The sequence below is a fragment of the Periplaneta americana genome, chromosome 6 (assembly GCF_040183065.1).
Source record: "Periplaneta americana isolate PAMFEO1 chromosome 6, P.americana_PAMFEO1_priV1, whole genome shotgun sequence".
Taxonomy (NCBI): domain Eukaryota; kingdom Metazoa; phylum Arthropoda; class Insecta; order Blattodea; family Blattidae; genus Periplaneta; species Periplaneta americana.
Window position 1 is genome coordinate 141,632,005 of NC_091122.1, and position 19,665 is coordinate 141,651,669.

The 19,665-nt window shown below is 34.7% G+C and overlaps 1 protein-coding gene across 1 annotated transcript; it reads left to right on the plus strand.

The window, feature by feature from the left end:
* Positions 1-7,684: 7,684 nt before the first annotated feature.
* LOC138701845 (intraflagellar transport protein 27 homolog) lies at positions 7,685-19,665 on the plus strand. The gene is made up of 4 exons (XM_069829169.1): positions 7,685-8,075; positions 9,688-9,807; positions 17,949-18,185; positions 19,430-19,665. The coding sequence occupies exons 1-4, from the start codon at positions 7,959-7,961 to the stop codon at positions 19,526-19,528; spliced, it is 573 nt and encodes a 190-aa protein (XP_069685270.1). The 5' UTR covers positions 7,685-7,958; the 3' UTR covers positions 19,529-19,665.

The following is a 19,665-nucleotide window of genomic DNA, read 5'->3' on the forward strand; positions in this document are numbered from 1 at the left end:
AGTTAATCAATTAATTAAAATGGGGAATTAATACTGTGGGCATATCTCTCTTGCAAACTTGTTCGTAAAGGAGATACAAATAATGACTTCATTTGTTTAATGACAACATGTACTTTATACTCAAGGAATCATTTAACCTCTTGAAGGCTGTTCAAAAATGTATCACAGTGTAATATTCTAATGCACAAAATATTGAGGGGCGCAAAAGAATATGGAATTCATAGCATAGTGTACATATTTACTGCAAGTTCGAAGTAAAATAGCACTTTGGTACACCTACTAGTAAAACAGAACATTTACATGTCCTGCTTCAAGTGGTGACCATCGGAATTAATGCATAATTATAATCTTTGAATAAATGACTCCATAGATCGTTCTAGTGTTGCCTACTGAAAGGATGTACAAGCATGAGTAATACATTACTGTCCTCTGGTGTTGCTGAAACATTTCAGTAGACAGCGTCCATGACAGCTCTCCAAAGAAAAAGGTCTAGTGGAGGAAGTTCAGAAGAACAACCAGGTCAACTAAGTGTTCTATCACGTCTAATCCACTTACCAGAATATTTTCAGTACAGAACACGACAGATTCTTAAGGTGTTATGTGCTGGGCATCCATCATGCCAGTACCACATAGCAGGGGCAGCTCCTTAAGGTTGTAGCAAGTTTGTGTTACAACCAAAATTTTTTGGAGCCATAAACTGTTTAAATTAAGAGTTGAAGTTACGTATTTAGTTTTGTCCACTAGATCATTGGAACATGATTAGTTTGCTTCAGAGAATCACGCGAATCGTTTGCAGGAGCCTCATCATTGACTCGCCAGAGTGAATGACCATACTTCTTATGGGAACAGAGCAGATCTCAGGACCCTTTGCGAGGTCAAGGGATGAGTGTGGGTTTTCCTAGCATAGGTTGAGTAATGTTGGTAAACGAAATCTAACTAAAGTAAGTTCTCAATATACAAGAGAGAGGGCAGTACCAATCAGCCAGATTAGGGGCTGAAGGGTGACTGTGAGTGAGAGAAACAGAAAAACCACGCTTGCTTGCTCTTGTGGTGTGAGCATCTCCCACCTTACTTCAAGTATTTTTTTACCAGTTCCGATTCTTTATGTTCATAACTGTTGTAGTATAAAGTTCGTATGTTTGAGTATTTCCTTATATCTAACACGTGTTAGTATTTAATTATTGCTAACTGTTGTGTTGTGCGAGATAAATGTTTGAAGGTGGCTTTGGTATTTTATATATATTATTATTATGTACCGAAGTACATATGATATTTCCATGCAGATATTCTGCGTCATCATATGATGAAAGAGTAATGGAACGGAGAAAAATTCTCTCCGGGCCAGGATTTGAACCCGGGTTTTCAGCTCTACGTGCTGACGCTTTATCCACTAAGCCACACCGGATTCAAATCCCGGCGCCGGAGAGAATTTTTCTCCGTTCCATTACTCTTTCATCGTATTATGAGGCAGAATATCTGCATGGAAATATCATATGTACTTCGGTACATTATAATAATATATATGATATGCGTAAATCACTTCGTGATTTAAGATGGCACATATTCCGTCGGATCCCGGCCAACTAGTCACTCATTACGAGTGCACCTCAGCACATGTGTGGACTTCTGTCCTAGGTTCATAGATATCTATGACGTAGTGCAGAGGGCGGCCACTAGAGGGAACCCAAGAGTTGGAACTTAAAACTGAGACGATTCTTCCGACGCCGGGGTGGAATCCAGTGTGGCTTAGTGGATAAAGCGTCAGCACGTAGAGCTGAAAACCCGGGTTCAAATCCCGGCGCCAGAGAGAATTTTTCTCCGTTCCATTACTCTTTCATCGTTTGGTATTTTAGTTAATAAAGATGAATACTTTTGAGTGCTTATTAGAACAACCATTTTCAGCATGCACTTGGGGAGAAAAATCTGAGATTAAGCAGCTTGGCAGACCAATGCCGTTCCTTGAAATTTCACTGTGTTAAAACGAAGACTAAGTCATTTAAAAGACATTTTAATCCAGATGTGTATGAAAAATTTCAGTGGTTGTGCGGATGAGAAAAAAGGAAATCTTTGTTTTGTTTCCCATGTATTATGTTTGGTGGAGAAGAAGTATGAACAAAGCAGGGGGTTAGTGACATTCAGCATTCATAGGATCATTTAAAAAAGCATGAAGTTTCAAAAGCTCACAAGAAAAATGCTATGAAACTTGCTTTGTTTCGTAATGTCAATATAGCTCAACAAATGGACAGTGCCTACAGATGATCAGTAGAGTCGCAAAACGAAAAAGTGACACAAAATAGATATATACTGAACATCATAATTAACTGTATTCGATTTTGTAGTGCATTTGAGTTGGCACTAAGAGGTCACAATGAGTCGGATACTTCCGATAATGCCGGCATCTTTTAAAGACTTATAAATTTCAGTACAGAGTTGGATAGTGTCATGAAAGCACACACAGATTCAGCAACAGTGTTCAGAGGCACTTCCAAAACTATTCAAAACGAACTTCTGCAGTTTATGCTGGAAGTTTGCCAGGAAGAAATTTTCAAGGAAATAAAAGAATCTACTTTTGTTGCTGCCATTGCTAATGAAACAAGCAATGTTTCCTCAAAGACCCAGCTAGCAGTAATATTTAGGTATTTGGTGAACATGAAACCAATTGAAAGATTCTGGAGATTTTTAATTCCAGAAGGCCGAAATGCTACATCATTAACTGCATGCTTATTGAAAGAGTTTGATGGCCATCTACAAGAATATCCAGAAAAACACATAGCCCAAACATATGATGGTGCCAGCGTCATGGCTGGTTTCAAAGGTGAGGTTCAAGCCATCGTAAAAGAAAAGTATGCTCAGTACATTCATTGCCATACTCATCAGTTAAATCTGATTATGTTAAATGCAGCCTCGATCAACAGAAGTGTTAAGGTTCTTTTCGTTAATCTGCAAGTAAACTGCATTTTTTTCTGCCTTTTTTTTTCGAACTCTTCACAGCAAACAGCTATTTTAGATGAAGTGATAAGTAGAAGACTTCCAAGATCAGTTCCTACCCAATGGAATTTCTAGTCTAGGTCAGTGAACATAGTTTATGAATATAGATTAGAATTGTTGGAGTGCACGGAAGTTATTCAAACAGGAGAAAGAGTAACTAATGACAACATAATTTTTTAGGCTTCTGGTTATAAGGGCATATTATCTGAAGAAACCTTCATTTATTGGTCGTCATTTTTCCTTAAAATTATGCCTTATGTGGACATTTTATCCAACCATTTCAAAGGCAAGACACTAATCCACTCTGGTTGAAATCCATCTTCTGTCATTTGAAAGAGAAATAAAGAGAGTCTGAGAAAACATCAGTACAGAAAGTGTCAATGAAGATATGCCAAAAGGAAGAAGAGTAGAAATCACAAATGAGAAAAAAAAAAGAGGTGTATGAAGTTTTTGATGTGCTACTTAGTGAAATGAAAGAGATATTTAGATTTAAAGGGCACCTTGAAGCATCAAATTTATTTCGACAAGATAAATTTGAAGAGTTTGACAAAACTTTTCCTGAGGAAACCCTTAGAAGTGCTATCAAAGCATCCTGTATTCATTTATAAATGAGAAAAACATTCGCACTGAACTTTCTGTTATATGCAATACAGATGAATTCAGAAATATTTCGGGTTCCTTATCTTTAATGAAATTTATTGGAGACAACAATTTATGTTCAACTTTCAGTGAGAGTGCCAAATTAATTGCTACTTTGCGCTGTATTTTACAGAATTTTTACTTTAAACCTCATTATACAATTTTCATTTACACACCACTTTTGCTCTGAACAGCTCATATATTATAAGCAAGAATTTTGTCACTCACGTGAGCTATGAATAACATTTTTAGTTTGAAACTTGTCTGCTTGCCCGAGTAAAAGTCGACACCCAGCAAGGCGCAAGTGTTCAGTAAAGTCATGAGTCATGTGAAGGTAATTATTGTTAAGTGGTATTATAATGTGTTATTATTGTAATTTCTAAAATTTGATTTTTAAGTGTTTGAGATTGCATTAGTTGCACACTATATGTTCAAAAATATTCAAAGCTCTGGAAGAAAGATCTATTGTTGAAAGGTAAGTTAATATTTTATATCGACTTATGTTATAGAGTTAATATTTATACTGACAATACAAAAAAGAATTATGTAATTTCTTATGTGCAAGGATTTTTATAATTACTAAAATAAGATAATTATTTATTCCAAAGGCATAAACTGATAGGCTTAAAAATACTAATATAAAAACATACAATATTTTAAATTAATGATTTAATTTCTTTGAATTTCTCATAATTCGTCCTCATATTACAGACTGGATAGCTTCTGATCCATCAGAATGTGTTGCATTTTGCAAGTATTGCCACAGAATACTGAAAGCCCATAAAAAATATTTGTTGAACCATACAAAAACAAAAAAACGCGAAGAAAATGTTAAGGTATTTTTCCACATATTCTACACCAAAGAAGGCTATACTTTTTTTGCTGATATACAGTGCGTAACATACATATAGTAATGAACAAGTTCTTTCACGTTGCAGTGACACATTTTTTGCCACGTAACTATCCTATATTATTTGCATGTATAATCACATGGAGTTTAAACATACTGACGCCATTTTGCTCCACTCCAAACATGGCTCTGCCCTTCGAACATAAATTTTAATGCTCAAAGGCTCCTCCCGTGTCTTTTCCCTCTCCCTGCCATCTTCAGCAGAAAATATCACTGAGAAGAGATGGTGGTGAAGGTTCAGCATTCAGCCACTACAGAAAATTGTTAAAATAGGTACATTGAAAATGCCTAGGATTTATAGTATGGAGTACCATAGTAGAAATTGGATGTGATCACTGGGACAGCTGTATGTCGCCCAGCCTGCCCCAAATACATAACCGTACTTATAGCCTATATATATATTTTTTTTAGTAGGTTATTTTATGACGCTTTATCAGCATCTTCGGTTATTTAGCGTCTGAATGAGATGAAGGTGATAATGCCGGTAAAATGAGTCCGGGATCCAGCACCGAAAGTTACCCAGCATATAGCCTATATCAAATTTGTCATGTGTGAATGAAAAGCACCGCCATATTTCCAGAATGTGACGTAATTTGTGGGAGAGATTAACGGGGTTTTCAGTGTAGCTAATACCTCTCACATAATACACACCTAATCTAACCTAACTTAACCTGTCACAGAATACTACACATCTGAAATAACATTTCTCACATTTAGTATCATTTCGTTTGCACATGTTGCCCTCTGAGGTCTGAGTCACGTTGGGAGCCATTTAGTGGAAGAAGTGGAACGTGATGGCGAGCGACTCTATCTCCATTCTTCATAATTACATTTAATTCGTTAAGTGTGTTTTATGTATTAATCAATGTGTTAATGCAGTGATTATATATATATATATATATATATATAGTGCAGTAAAAATTGAAATGTGTTGTGGCTGTGATAAAAGTGTTGAAAATTGGTTTATAGCACTACATTGGCAGTGGTAGATAAAAGTGTGCAATATTCGTTCAGTGGCGGGTGGATACTCTACCTTGATAAGCTGGCTATGTAATCTATCAATTCCGCTTAACCTACACTTTGCATATACTGTATGAAATTAAATTAAATTATTAAATTATGTTTTATTTAACGACGCTCGCAAGTACTAAGATATATCAGCGTTGCCGGTGTGCCAGAATTTTGTCCTGCAGGCAGTGGCGGTTCCTCGGGGGAGGGAAGGGAGGAACGTCTTCCTCACATTTTTCTTCTTTTGAAAGTAAATACCAAATGAAATATATGCCTTGAAATTCGAGGAAGATTCGATAATTTTTAAGTTCACAGCTATAAGAAAACCTCGGTTAATCGAGTTTTAAAGCACGCGCACTCATGTTCTGCTAGAAAACTGTGAGATTGTTTGTGTGGAGGAAAATCAATTCATTCCTCCTTTACTGCAGTTAACACACATAGACAACAGCGTGCTAGCGGCCAGAGGAAGAAGCAGAGTTTTAAAGCAAGTAAATGAACGGATAGGGAGGAGATCCTCCTCTGAATCAGTGCATGGGCGGGAAATAGAATCCGACTGGTCTTGCAGCAAGCTCGTTACTGCTGCCATCTAACGATGCTGCATTCAACCAGACTATAACACGTCATCTTGGAGGAAACAAAATAAAAACATATATATTATTTTAATGTACCGAAGTACATATGATATTTCCATGCAGATATTCTGCGTCATCCGTTCCATTACTCTTTCATCGTAAAATAAAAACAGTTTTAACGTAAAGCTATGAATGACACCATATAAACTTTTTTTTTGAAAATTATAAATCAAAATATATTAATTGCACTTTATATAAGCTATGTTCATGGTTTGAAACTTTCGAGGATATCTGAAAGTTGAAGTTGGATTTATATAAAACAAAGAGGAAGTAGTTCTAAGTTAGTACTGCAGATCTTTTTCTCTGAAATTCACTTCCATTCATTGTCTACTAGACAGGACAACAGCCAAGTTGTCAGTTTTGTACAAATATATTTGAAATTGAAGGTACTGCAAACTACATTATTTTTAACATAAAAAAATTAATCGGTCATCGGCAGCTTTGAACAATAATGGTAGTATGACTTTATAAGAACTGATATTCTTCAAAAGCATTTGATACTGAACTTGTAAAATGTACATGTGGCAACACAGACCACGTGGGTGGATGCAGTGTTCTCGCTTTCCTAACAGATTATTTCTCATTCCCATTTCTGTAAAACGGTTCCGGTTATGTGTTAGCACCTAGTTTCTTCCAACAGGTGTGATGCTGTAGTGTGCGTGAAAAAATGCTGCGAGGTTGTGAATTTCCTTGTAATTGTTAATTTGTGTAATTATTCAACAATGAATGGAAGTGAAAACATACTATATTTTGGACAATTTAGGAAACTCAGTTTACAAAAACAGATTATTGCTATACAAAAGGGAAGGCCAACCCTAACACTACCTGGTCTTACATGTATGCATATAGGCTAATTTGTAGTTTGTTTCTCTCAAGAAGGTGTCATTTTGCTCTGTTAACTTCTTTCCTCCTCTTAAGAAATATGCAGGAGCCGCCACTGCCTGCAGGAGTTATTTTACATGTCAGTAAATCTATTGCTACTGACATGAGTCTTTGCATGCACACGTGCTTAAATGACATCGACCTGGACCGGGATCGAACCCGCAACCTCGGGTACAGAAGGCCAGCACTCTGCCCACTGCGCCACCCAGGCTGACTGCATATATTAATTTGTGACAGGTTAGGTTTCGTTAGTTTAGACTTTTAAACAATTTTGCCAACTCAATTCTTAAAATTCCACTATGAAACAGTGCAGAAATCGCTAAACTGTTATATTATCCATGTAAAATTACATTATTTTGCCGCTGTGAGTGCTAAAAATACCCGCTAAATCCCTATATCAACCAAAGACGTGATATCAGCAATATACATTTCATAAATCTTACGGGCTAAACTAACACTGCACACCGCAAGATCTAGCGAAAAAGCCGCTAAATTGGCAACCCTGCTTTTGAAGTCAGAGTAATTTCGTGCCAAGATTATTACATTCAGGTTATGTACCTATGCATGAGTCACTGGTATTGGCTGAGAATGGGTGACGTCACACATATACCTCCCTATCAGCAGGGCAATCATGTAGAATTATTAGCAACAAAATGGGAACAAACTCGAACAAAAAATCATTTATACACTTATTTTTGCAGAATATTAACGTAATTTAATATAATTTTAATTAAAATAAGTAAAATTATGACCAGCTATCTGAATTACAATTGAGTTCATAGAAGTTATAATTTCGAGATTGGTATATTTTCTCTAATGTTTCCGTCCCTGCTTAGTTGCCTAGCAACACAGACATATTTACAAAAACATCACGTACTTATGCTATTCAATCCTTTGTGATGTCAAACATTTTAAGATCAAAGTGTGTCATTATAGGAAATTCTACTGTAGGCAAAACGGCTTTAACACAGGTATTCCTATCAGATGGGAGGCAGTTTCCGAAAACTTATAACATGGTAAGAAATTGATGTAGTGAGTACGGTATATTGTTTTGCAAAGTGAGGTGTTTCAAATAGGTTACATCTTTTTCAAGTATTAAAATATGTTTTACCACTTCCTTGCATCTGCATTCTAGAAACAGTTTGCTTCATTCATAAAAATCTAACTATTTTAAAAGGAACTCTGAAATTCATGTCCATGATACTAGAGCTGCCAACAACTTGCATATAAATTGGCATACTATTACCAAAAGTCTTAACAGTACTTTTCATACAGGAGGTATCTTATAGAACAAGATACCTGGAGATATTAAACATTGAAATTATGAATGTTTCAAAACCAGAGTGAAAACTATTTTGCTCCAGTCCATGCCATTCAAAATTACTGACTTTTAACATTAAAGCTATAAAATAGAATACATACCTTCATTGTTGTTGCACATAATTTTTCCCCTAACAATATTAATAATAAATATACAGAATAACTAAGATGAAGTCTCTTGGTTCTTAAAGGTACATTCGCTCTCTTAATAAATCACCTCAGATGATAAACTTTTTTAATGTAATCTCATTACGTAGGCCTATCCTGTTTTTATCTAATCTATGTTAGTCTATTCATTTTAATGCCTTGTAAACTGAAAAAAATATTACGTATCTTATTATATTTTATTGTGTCTTTTGGTAGTTCTACAATTTCTTTGAAATATTTAAGAGTGTTAAAATTAAGTTCAAACTAGAAATCTTATTTTATATGTGCTTGTGTGAGTATTTAATGATGAACCTATAATCTGTAATAGATTGTTTTAGGGACTAAATAAATAGGCTACAAATACAATACGCCAAGCTTATGATGACACTTGTTTTATGAAGTTCGATGTCGAAGTTTCACCTGAAATTATTTCAGTATAGCTATTATACATATGTATGTATAGGTATATACACAAATAAGTCTCTTTATACAATATTTGTAGGTGCTGCCACGGTGGTGTAGTGGCTAGAGCGCTGGACTTGTAATCCTGTAGACCCAGGTTCCATTCCCGATATACCCCCGATTTATAACTTGTGTTGGACAAACCTGTGGTCCTGATAACACAGGGGTTTTCTCTGATTCCCCTGCGGCATCCCAACAAATCTCCATCATCTCATCTCATCACGGGTATAGTGTAGACCAGCCTCCTATGGCACACCCTGGGCAATGACCCTATCAGTAAATTGGTCTACACAACTGGCTTCATTTGGGCGAATGACGAAAAGTCAAGTACCCACCATTAGTAAAAAAAAAGGTAGATGTGGCATTAAACGATTACAAAATGTTTACTGATTATGATAGCCTAACAATAATACACCTAATAGGAAAATATTCGATATCTCCCTACACTACACACCGGACTGACGTCTGATTTGCGTTTCGTTATGGATTAGAGAATATTATCTATTCGCTGACATGATGCCGTGGTATGTGACAAGGTTAGTGGGTTAGTTGAAGGGACATTTTAAGTGACAAGAGGCCAAAGAATGTGAAAAGGTTTCATTGATTCAGGTGCATTTTCTCTCCTGTATGTAGTGTGGGGACATATCGAAGTTTCATTCAATAATATTTAACTTAATTATATTGCTTTAATACTTTCAGACATTTGGAGTTGATTTGAATGTGAAAACCATAGCGATTCCAGATACCAATGATGTGGTAGAATTATATATTTATGATTCATCAGGACGAGACCTTTATTATGATTGTCTTTCAAAATATGTAAGTAAGAAACCTTAATTAGTTCACAGTTTCAGTTTATTAAATGTAGTGAAACCAACCAACAATTAAAGAGTTTAACCTGATCATGTTGAATTTTAATTTTTTAACTTTTAGGAATCATTATTTGCCCCAAAGGTCTAAATTAAAATATATCTCGTTAGGTTGTGATATAATTGAGTTTAAAAATCTACAAAAAAAAAACATGGTTTTTCATTTACGCTAACACTTTCAATCTTGAATAATTCCGATTCTATAAGTCCTACAGAGTTGTTTTACACCTCACTTTAAATGGCATGTCATAGGGTTTAATTTGATATGTCACTTGACTATCTTTGGCATCATCGTATCTTTGGTAAAATAAAAGAAGATTGAAGAAATCAAAACATTTTTTTTTTTAATTTTTGAGAAAGTGTTTTTTTTTTTTAATATATATGTTTTCAGCATTGTTACAAACTACAAAACCTGAAACTTTTAGAGTGAGATCTCAGTTTGATCAGGAGATAAAAATATATATTCTAGGCCTAACTCAATGTAATAATATTTTTAAATTTTAACAGGGTAATAAAGTTTATGACCACCTGCCCAACGCACACTCACACCCTCTAAAATATTTCAAAGAAAACTTGTTTTTATCTTAATAAACCTACATATTTCATATATTCCTTGAAATTACACATAGTTTCAAAATATAGTTTACAATTAATTGATTAACTAGTGGACTTACTCGTGTTAATTATGTAAGATTTGTGCGGCTTACAGCTGTTTCAGTGCTTTATAGTTTACATTAATGTAGTGTGATCAAAATATTATTTCCGTTTTGAACAATAGCAGATAGTTTCCGTTTCTGCATTGGACACTTTCAGTTTTATTCAGGAAAAATGAAACATAATAAGCCTATATGAATTTGGCAGATCCAATAAATTGTTCCAAAATAGGATTCTGGATTATTCAGAATGGCAAGAGAAAATTGTCATAAGCATGTTCATGTTACAGTAAATTAGGTAAATTTTAACTTAGATCACAAGGATTATCCAAGATGAATAGCATATGTAAAAATAAAGCAATAGCTAAGGTAAGTGTCTAGAAAACAGAATTGTGATAGGACCGCCATTAATGGATGATGTGGAACATATGATGACAATAAACCTTATACAGTATGTGCTACCAGTATACAATATCAGTCTTGAAAACATTGTTTCAGAAATGTATGCAATATATTAAGCCCAATTTGCCAGTAGTAGTCGTTTTATTCTTCGCTGCTTTATGAATAGGTATGGTGATGGCATGTTTTCATCATATAGGTAGTTAGTTTTATATCCAAAATTGTTATGTTTCTTATAATTATCTCCTTGTCAAATTTGATCATTAGTGTATGAATTCTGTTTGTCCAGTGCTTTATCAAGGGTTTTGTTTTGCTAATGTACGGTGCAGTTGTGAGAGTGTAAGAACTAGCCCTAGTCATACATAATATGGTCCTGTTGAAACATGGAAATCTAATTGTTTATCTTGTTCTACAAATGTTATATATTTTTCATGCTTTTTACCAGTTTTCCTATGCAGTTTTTCATTTCTGTTAATAATATATTTCTTAATACATTTGCAGAAACTTTATTATTTGGAGAAGGTTGATCATTCAATTGTAGATTCATATACTTTGCTTTCAGTGTGGAGTTGTCGTTTGTTTTCGAAATTTGATTCTGATATATCAGAATTTCTTGTATTGAAGCTTTCACAGATTTTCTGTTGACATTGTTGTTTCATCCAATTTAGATTTAATTTTTTTTATTTAGTTTTTCATTTCTGCCCTATTCATGTGCAGCATTCTGTGTTTTAATTTGCTAGTTACTGAGTTTCAGCCTTTTTTCTATTTGGCAATAGTGAGATGGCTTTTGGCGAGATGAGGCCGAGGATTCGCCGTAAATTTTCTGACATTCACTTTACAGTTGGGGAAATCCAGAAAAAACATAACTAGGTAGTCATCCCAAGCAAGAATCGAACTCATGCCAGAGTGCAGCCCCAGATCAACAGACTAACGCACCTGCCACCTGAGCCACGCTGGTAGCCATAATTTTTATTAGAAGCATTAATCTTCACCTTCCTTTCCTACCTGACACTGTAACCTTTTAGTTTTATCTTGTATTTTACATTCAGCTTTTGTTTCTTGCAATAGTGTACAATAATGTATAGGCCTACATTGTTTTTATCTATCATTTTTAAGCATTTGCTCAAATTTTTCGTTTGTTGTTATTGTGTATAAGATTCAGTTATTGTCGTATTGCAATATAAAAAAGCAGTCATGTGTATCTGACATTATAGTATATTTGTTCGAATTGTATTTATCACCTTCCTAAATTCAGATTGTATTACATTTACTCTGAGAAACTACTGAGTCAGTATGTTTTCTGTCTGCTCTGTTAATCAGTACTTTTGTGCCTTCCATTGATCATAAGATATATGGGCACATCACATTGACAGCACGGTTTTGCCCATATTATATGGTTGGCCTTTCAGTCTTACAGAGTTAATCATTTAAAATTACTTGTGCCTTGTTTCATTTCATATTATTTTGTTGAAGACTTTTAAGTTGTAGCGCTTATAAATCACAAATAAAACAATTGTATTTTGTGAGTATAGTTTGCAGGCTTTCACTTATAAACTATGTCTTAAACAAGGACAATCTTTTAGCGAAGTATTGTTGGCAACAGTGGATAAGATGAAAATACTTGGTTATTCTCAGTGGCGTATACTGGTTTAAGGGTCTGGGCTACCACTATTATTACACAAAATATATTTAAAAAACCATATAATAAAATTCCTTACCTATTTATATGTAAATTCCAGACGTCTTGATTGGGACGAAAATACTTTGATGACTTCGTCATTGAAATTACAGTTGGGCCGCTTGCGAAGTTTCTGTAGAAATGACTTTTCAATGGACATCAGTGCCAAGCCGGATAAACGTTCTTGTGTATGAGTTGATCTACAGTAGGATTTTATTCTCTTCAACGCAGAAAATGTTCTTTCTACCGATGCTGACGTAGCTGGTATTGTCACAATTAATGTTGCCAATTTAAGGACTTCAGGAATAACTTGGTTCAGCTGGTTTTCATATATGGCAGATAATATTTCATGGATAGGTTTGTTCGAAAAATCAAAGACTTCTGCTGAATATATTACACTTAATTCATTTTTCAAACGTACTTGATCAAAGTGACTGTTATAGGACTGAAATAATTTGTGTAGTGCCTCATTCGGGAAGTTTTCTCTATAAGCAAAAAATGTTTGAGAATCTAGAAGATGTGTGAACTGAAACTTTCCATAATCAGAAAATCTGTCAGTAATTTCCATGTGTATACGATCTAGTATGCTGTAGTACAGCTGCCTGTATTTCAATTCATCATCTCCTTTTCTTCGCTTTAATGGTGGTTCCATTGTATTGTCTGAAGAATTTTCATTTTCCATATTACTCCATATGGACGGAAACCCACTACGTCTGAACTCGGATATAGTATTTTTTAACTTTGATACCTCTTGCAAGCAGTATGCTATGTCTAGACTTTTTGTCTGAAGAATATTGTAGAGCACATCTGTATGTGCGAACACTCTAGCATAGACTTCAAGAAGAAATATATTCTGAAACTGTGTGAAAAAATACAAATATCCTTGAGCCTGCACAATTACATCATCATCCCAGTTTTCTTCAGAGTCATTACCAGGGAAAGGATTTATATGTAAATACATATTTACTTATAAAGCTAATATAATTTATATTTTGCATTATCTTTATGTTTCACAATGTGTAGGGTTGAAAAATCCTACTTTTATTTTCCATATTTTTCCATATTTTAGAGTTTAGTACATATTTTCGTTAATTTCCATATATTTTCCATATTTCATATAAAACAGTCCATATTATATTAGGTTTAACAATAAGACAAAACAAAATTCCATTAACTTTTAAAAATACATTTCAACAATAGAGATTTAAACACATGTTCAGTAATCCCTTTAACATCAGAGTTATTTGAAAATTAGCAGTCCTATCAACAATGGGAAAGTAAGTTACAAAACTGTATTAATTTAATTTAAAATTTTTAACAGACTTCAGTTGTGCAGCTCAACAGTTAAATGCCAGTCAGAGTACACATAGGTTCAGTTTTGTAAATCATACTATAAAGACGGTAAATATGCCAAAAGTACGTCATTCAGTCAATTTAAAATCAAAACTAACAAGTTACATTTCAGAATTTAAAGAAGATGGTTTATCAACTGACAATAAAATATTATTTTGTAATTTGTGTCAGTGTGCAGTATCATCTACACAAAAGTTCCTGGTGCAACAACACATTACAACTAGTAAACATCAGGCCAACAAACAACTAAATTCCAAGCAGAGACAATTGTTTTTAACACAACCAACAACATCGAATGTAAGATCTGAGTTTAACATCGACCTGTGCCGTTCTCTCATCTCTGCTGATATTCCTCTCTACAAACTAAAGAATAAGGTCTTCAGGGAATTCCTTGAAAAATATACTCAACATACAATCCCGGATGAGTCAACACTTAGGAAGACGTATGCTCCATCCATCTACGATGAGACAATACAGAAGATAAGAGATGAAATTAAAGATAGTTCAATTTGGGTTTCCATTGATGAGACTCCCGACAAAGAAGGTAGACTTGTTGGTAATGTAGTTATCGGTTTGTTAAGTGAACAATATTCTGAACGAATTCTTTTACATTGTGATGTTCTAGAAAAGTGCAATAACAAAACTATAGTTAAACTGTTCAACGAAGCTATGGGTATCCTGTGGCCAAAGGGTATTATGTACGATAATGTGTTATTCTTTATTAGCGATGCTGCCCCTTATATGGTCAAAGCTGGACAAGCATTATCTGTTGTATATCCTAAATTGACTCATTTTACTTGTGTGGCGCATGCATTTCATCGTGTGGCAGAAGTGGTCAGAGACAATTTCCCTAAAGCAGATTTGTTGATTTCATCAGTGAAAAAAGTATTTCTCAAAGCTCCCAGTAGAGTTAACGTGTTGAAAGAAATGTACCCTGAAATTCCATTGCCACCAAAGCCAATTTTAACTAGATGGGGTACATGGCTAGAAGCAGTTGAATATTATGCCGAACATATAGACTCTATTAACAATGTTCTCCTTGCATTGGACTCTGAAGATGCAGTCTCAATTGATACTGCGAAAACAGTTACCTGTGACATAAGTGTGAAGAATGACTTAGCTCACATTCAGCATACATTTTCATGCATCATAAAAACGCTCAAAAGTCTCCAAAATAGGCACCTTTCACTATCTGAAAGTTTTGAAATTATAAATAGTACTGTGGAACAACTGAATCGTGGTAGAGGTAAAGTTGCAGATGCAGTAAGAGCTAAGGTGGACACTGTACTTTCAAAAAACCCTGGATATGAAGAACTACAAAAGGTTGTTGCTGTGATGAGTGGTGAATCAACAGTGAAGATTAACTTGGACTTATCCCCAGCAGACATTGTGAAATTGAATTATGTACCAGTTACTTCTTGTGACGTCGAACGCTCTTTTAGTCAGTATAAATCTATCCTCAGAGACAATAGAAGAAGATTCACTTTTCAGCACTTGAAAGAAATGTTTGTAACCTATTGTTATGGTAACAGACAATAAAAATTGTGTTTTGTTGAAACTACATTGGAAGATAAGGTACGTCCATTATATTTTTTGTTTAGTTTGATTAAAATGTACCAATATTTAACGTACATAGTCATTTTTTTATAATTTTAAGTCCATATTTAATTCCATATTTTGGTAAAAATCCATATTTAATTCCATATTTTGGTAAAAATAACTACATATATATTTACATATTTCATATATTTTTAGTCCATATAAATCCGTTCCCTGGTCATTACAAATGATATTTTAAAGAAAGCAGTCAGTTGTTCTCTGTATTCCTTTACTGTATTTACAAGCCGAGATGTAAAATTCCATCTAGTTGGTGCTACTTTTGGGAGTTTCTTTTTCATAAATTCCTTGAGTTTTTCTTATCTTTTAGGAGATGATGAGAAAAATGCAGCTGAACCCGTCAGTGTTTTGAAAAAAATGCGGCATTCTGGAATGGATAAAGTAGTTTGTTGCAAAACTAAATTGAGAACATGGCTGTAACAATGGACAAATAGTGCTTGAGGATACGTTTCTTGAACTTTTGTTTTTAAGCCATTAATAATTCCCTCCATAACTGAAGTACCATCGTATATCTGTGCAATTAACTTATTGCCGACATTGTATTCTGCTATAACACCTTCCACATGCTGAAACAAAGCAGCAGCAGTTTTGCCCAAACTGACATTTGTGAATCCTATAAACCGTTCTTGAACATTGGCAGTACTGTCGACGTATCTTAAAACAGTGGACAATTGACTCTGATTAGAGCAGTCACTTGTTTCATCAACAACAATGGCCACAAAAGGTGCTTCTTCTATTTCAGATTTTATGTTCTTTATCATAACCCCACTTATAGCAAATATTAAGCCATTCTGAATTGCGGGAGAAGTACCACGGAATACTGTTGAACTCTCAAGATGATTGGCCAGTAAATGGTCAAATTCACTTAAGGAACTTAAATATTCTATATAATTTCCTCTATTGTCTGATTCCACACTCTCATTGTGACCCCAGAAAGCCAATTCTTGTTTTCCTAGAAAGCAGACTGCGTTAATAAGACGCAGTAAAATCTCCCGATTTTTTTTCACAAGAGCATTGTGTTGGTTGATGTGTAGAGCTTTTTGCTTATCTAGCTGTAAATCAATTCTTGTCTTCCCAAAGTTTGCAAAGTTCATGCTACTATAAATATGAGCTTTTGATTTGTCATGTTTTAGGACTGCCGTTTGAAGGGAGTTCATATTAGAAAACCCCTCTTTTGACCACACATTAGTTTCGCGGCTAAATAACAAACATGGCCAGCAAAATAGTTTAGATAGTTTAAACTACCACACAACCAATTCCACTTACCATATGATGTTGAAGTGAAATGGCGTGTGTACTCACACTGTTTTTCTTTTACGTCCATGGACAAATTTAACTCAGGAGTTGGTCTTTCCATTTTCACAATTCCAACTTCCTCGTTGTATGTACGACGGTTAAAAGGCACTTTTAATAAACCTCCTATTACACAGTCATTTTCAACACAAACCTCTCCAGAAACTTGTTCTGCCATATTTTTCACAATATCACTTAATTGGGAAATTAAAAACTTAATAATTCACAATTAATATAACTCTAAGACACTCGAACAAATCACAAATTTAAAATACTGCACTGCAAGAACACAATCACATTAATGAGCTAGCGTACTAAGCTTATTGTTGCTTCGCGCCTTCCAAGAAACCGATCACGAGAGCGGCAACTCACCTGCCTACACTACACGATAGAAACTGAAGGGAGTGGGACTGGCAGTTGTGCGACGTGAGCAGAACGGTCACAGGCTACCCTTCGTAGCAGCGGTTTCTCCAGTGATGCCCCCTTGACAACTTGTTTCTTTTCGAGAGCAGAGAGCACATATAAATCTAACAATTACTTTAATTTTAATTACTGTGGTAAAACTAATACAGTAATACAAAATTATTACATTATGTTATATTATAAACTTTTTCTTTTGTAATTTCCTTGGGCTACCCCCGGTAGCCCCGGTAGTCCGCAAAATATGCCCCTGGTTATTCTGTTTGAAAAGCTATTACTTACTTATGGCTTCTAAGGAATCCGGAGGTTCACTGCCACCCTCACATAAGCCCGCCATCGGTCCCTATCCTGTGCAAGATTAATCCAGTCTCTACCATCATATCCCATCTCCCTCAAATCCATTTTAATATTATCCTCTCACCTATGTATCGGGCTCCCCAAAAGTCTTATTCCCTCTGTTTGAAAAGCTATTGCATTAACTATTAGATAATAGTGTGTTTTGTATTTACATCTGTGTGTTTTTTTATATAAATATCAGTACAATTGTACTCTGTTAAAACTGAGAATTCAGGGTTTTAAATATGCCGAATTCAATTAACACTTGCAGCATAGGTTTACTTACTTACTTTTACTTACATTTCCTTTTAATTATGCAGATCACTTCTCTCAATTTTACAGTGGCATGAACCGAATATTTTATTAGCAGTCTTTGACGTAACATCAGAATTGTCACTTGATTCAGTAAGCAGATGGGTTGCGATGGTACGTAGTGCCATGCCACAGAAGGCTGCTTCTATTGCACCTGGAGTTTTGTTCGGCAACAAGACGGATCTCGTAGAAAGGAGAGCTGTAAGTCCCAAAGCTGGAGCTTCAGTAGCAGAGAAACTCGGTCTTACATATTTTGAAGGTTCTGCAGTAAGTATTTGGTTATACAAAGTATGTGTGTGTAAGTAGGTGGGTGTTGGGTGTAGTGAGATAATATGTAGATATTTTGTATTGAGCTTATTTCCTATTTGTTTTGACATAACGAAAGAATGGGGTAGTTCACTCAATGCCAAATTGGCGTTACGACAATTGCACTGAGATGGGAGATGACCTCTTCGCTGAACACTAGCCTGTCAGCAAATCCATCTCCTCCCAATTGGCTCTGCATTTGAATGCAAGAGTTTGGCTTGTCATCTTTGTTTAGCGCATGCAAAAGTTGCAATTTCACTTACAAACTATGCTTTCGTAATATATGCCATACTGTGGATTGTGGCACCTGCAGTTCCACACTAGCCCACCTTGTTGATTTTCTTGGATTCCTTTCTACATGGCTTGGATCTTGTTGACTGTCTGGTATGAAGTCTGTGAGCACTTTTTCCAGCATATAAATAGCCATTTGTTTCGAATTGCTTCCCCAACATGCAATGAAGTTAATATGAGGAGAATTCTTCCCAAATTTCTTTAAAAAAAAAAAAAAAAACACTGCCTGTCATCACAACCCCTGCTCTCGCAAATTCCATCACACAAAATATTTCCTCCTGGTTTGATGTCGCCATTTTGTAAACAAAATAAATCTGCAGTGTAACTATGTATACAACATTATATTAACAAAACACATATAGGAAAGAAGTTAAGATCTGTCTGCTTCATTCTCTGACTGGATTGTTACTATTTTTACCATCCTCACTACGGGCATTTCTTTTTGCACCCATCCTTTTCACTCACTTTTTTTTGTGTGCGTGCTTGAGTGCGTTTTTTTCTGTAATATCGAACTTCCTTTCTTGCTTTATATTAGAACTAGATAACCAAAAAATGTTTATCCATACATAACTAATTTATTAATCATAATGCAAACTCAACAGCATGAAATGAAACACAGATATATATTATGCAAGGCAGAAGAAATATTTATTTTAACATTGTCTTAAAGAAATTGAAATAAAAAATTAATTAACTATTACACAAGTGTTCTGTATGTTATCAATAGCGACACATTCTTGTTAGTAACTACTACTATTCTTATTTCCTATTGGTATGCCATATACCAATAGTGATCAACTTATGTTGTTAACATAGTCATAACTGATTATGTTTAAATAAACATTGAACATTAAGATTATCATTATTTTCTGTAACTTGTTACATTATTTATTTTATTTTATTTCTCATTTCAGAAGGAGAATCAAGGAATTGAAGAACCATTTTTCTTACTTGCACATGAGTGGCATAAATTATACAACGAAAAGAAAACTACATTTGATCTTATTACATAAATGAATGTATCACCACAAGGTGTATAGAAAGTAAGAAGAACACAAAAATATCTGTTTAACTACACAATGTCCTCTAAATAAAGTTTCATAATACCTAATTGCCTTCTTTACTAACTGTAATAAAGTTTTCTTTTTCA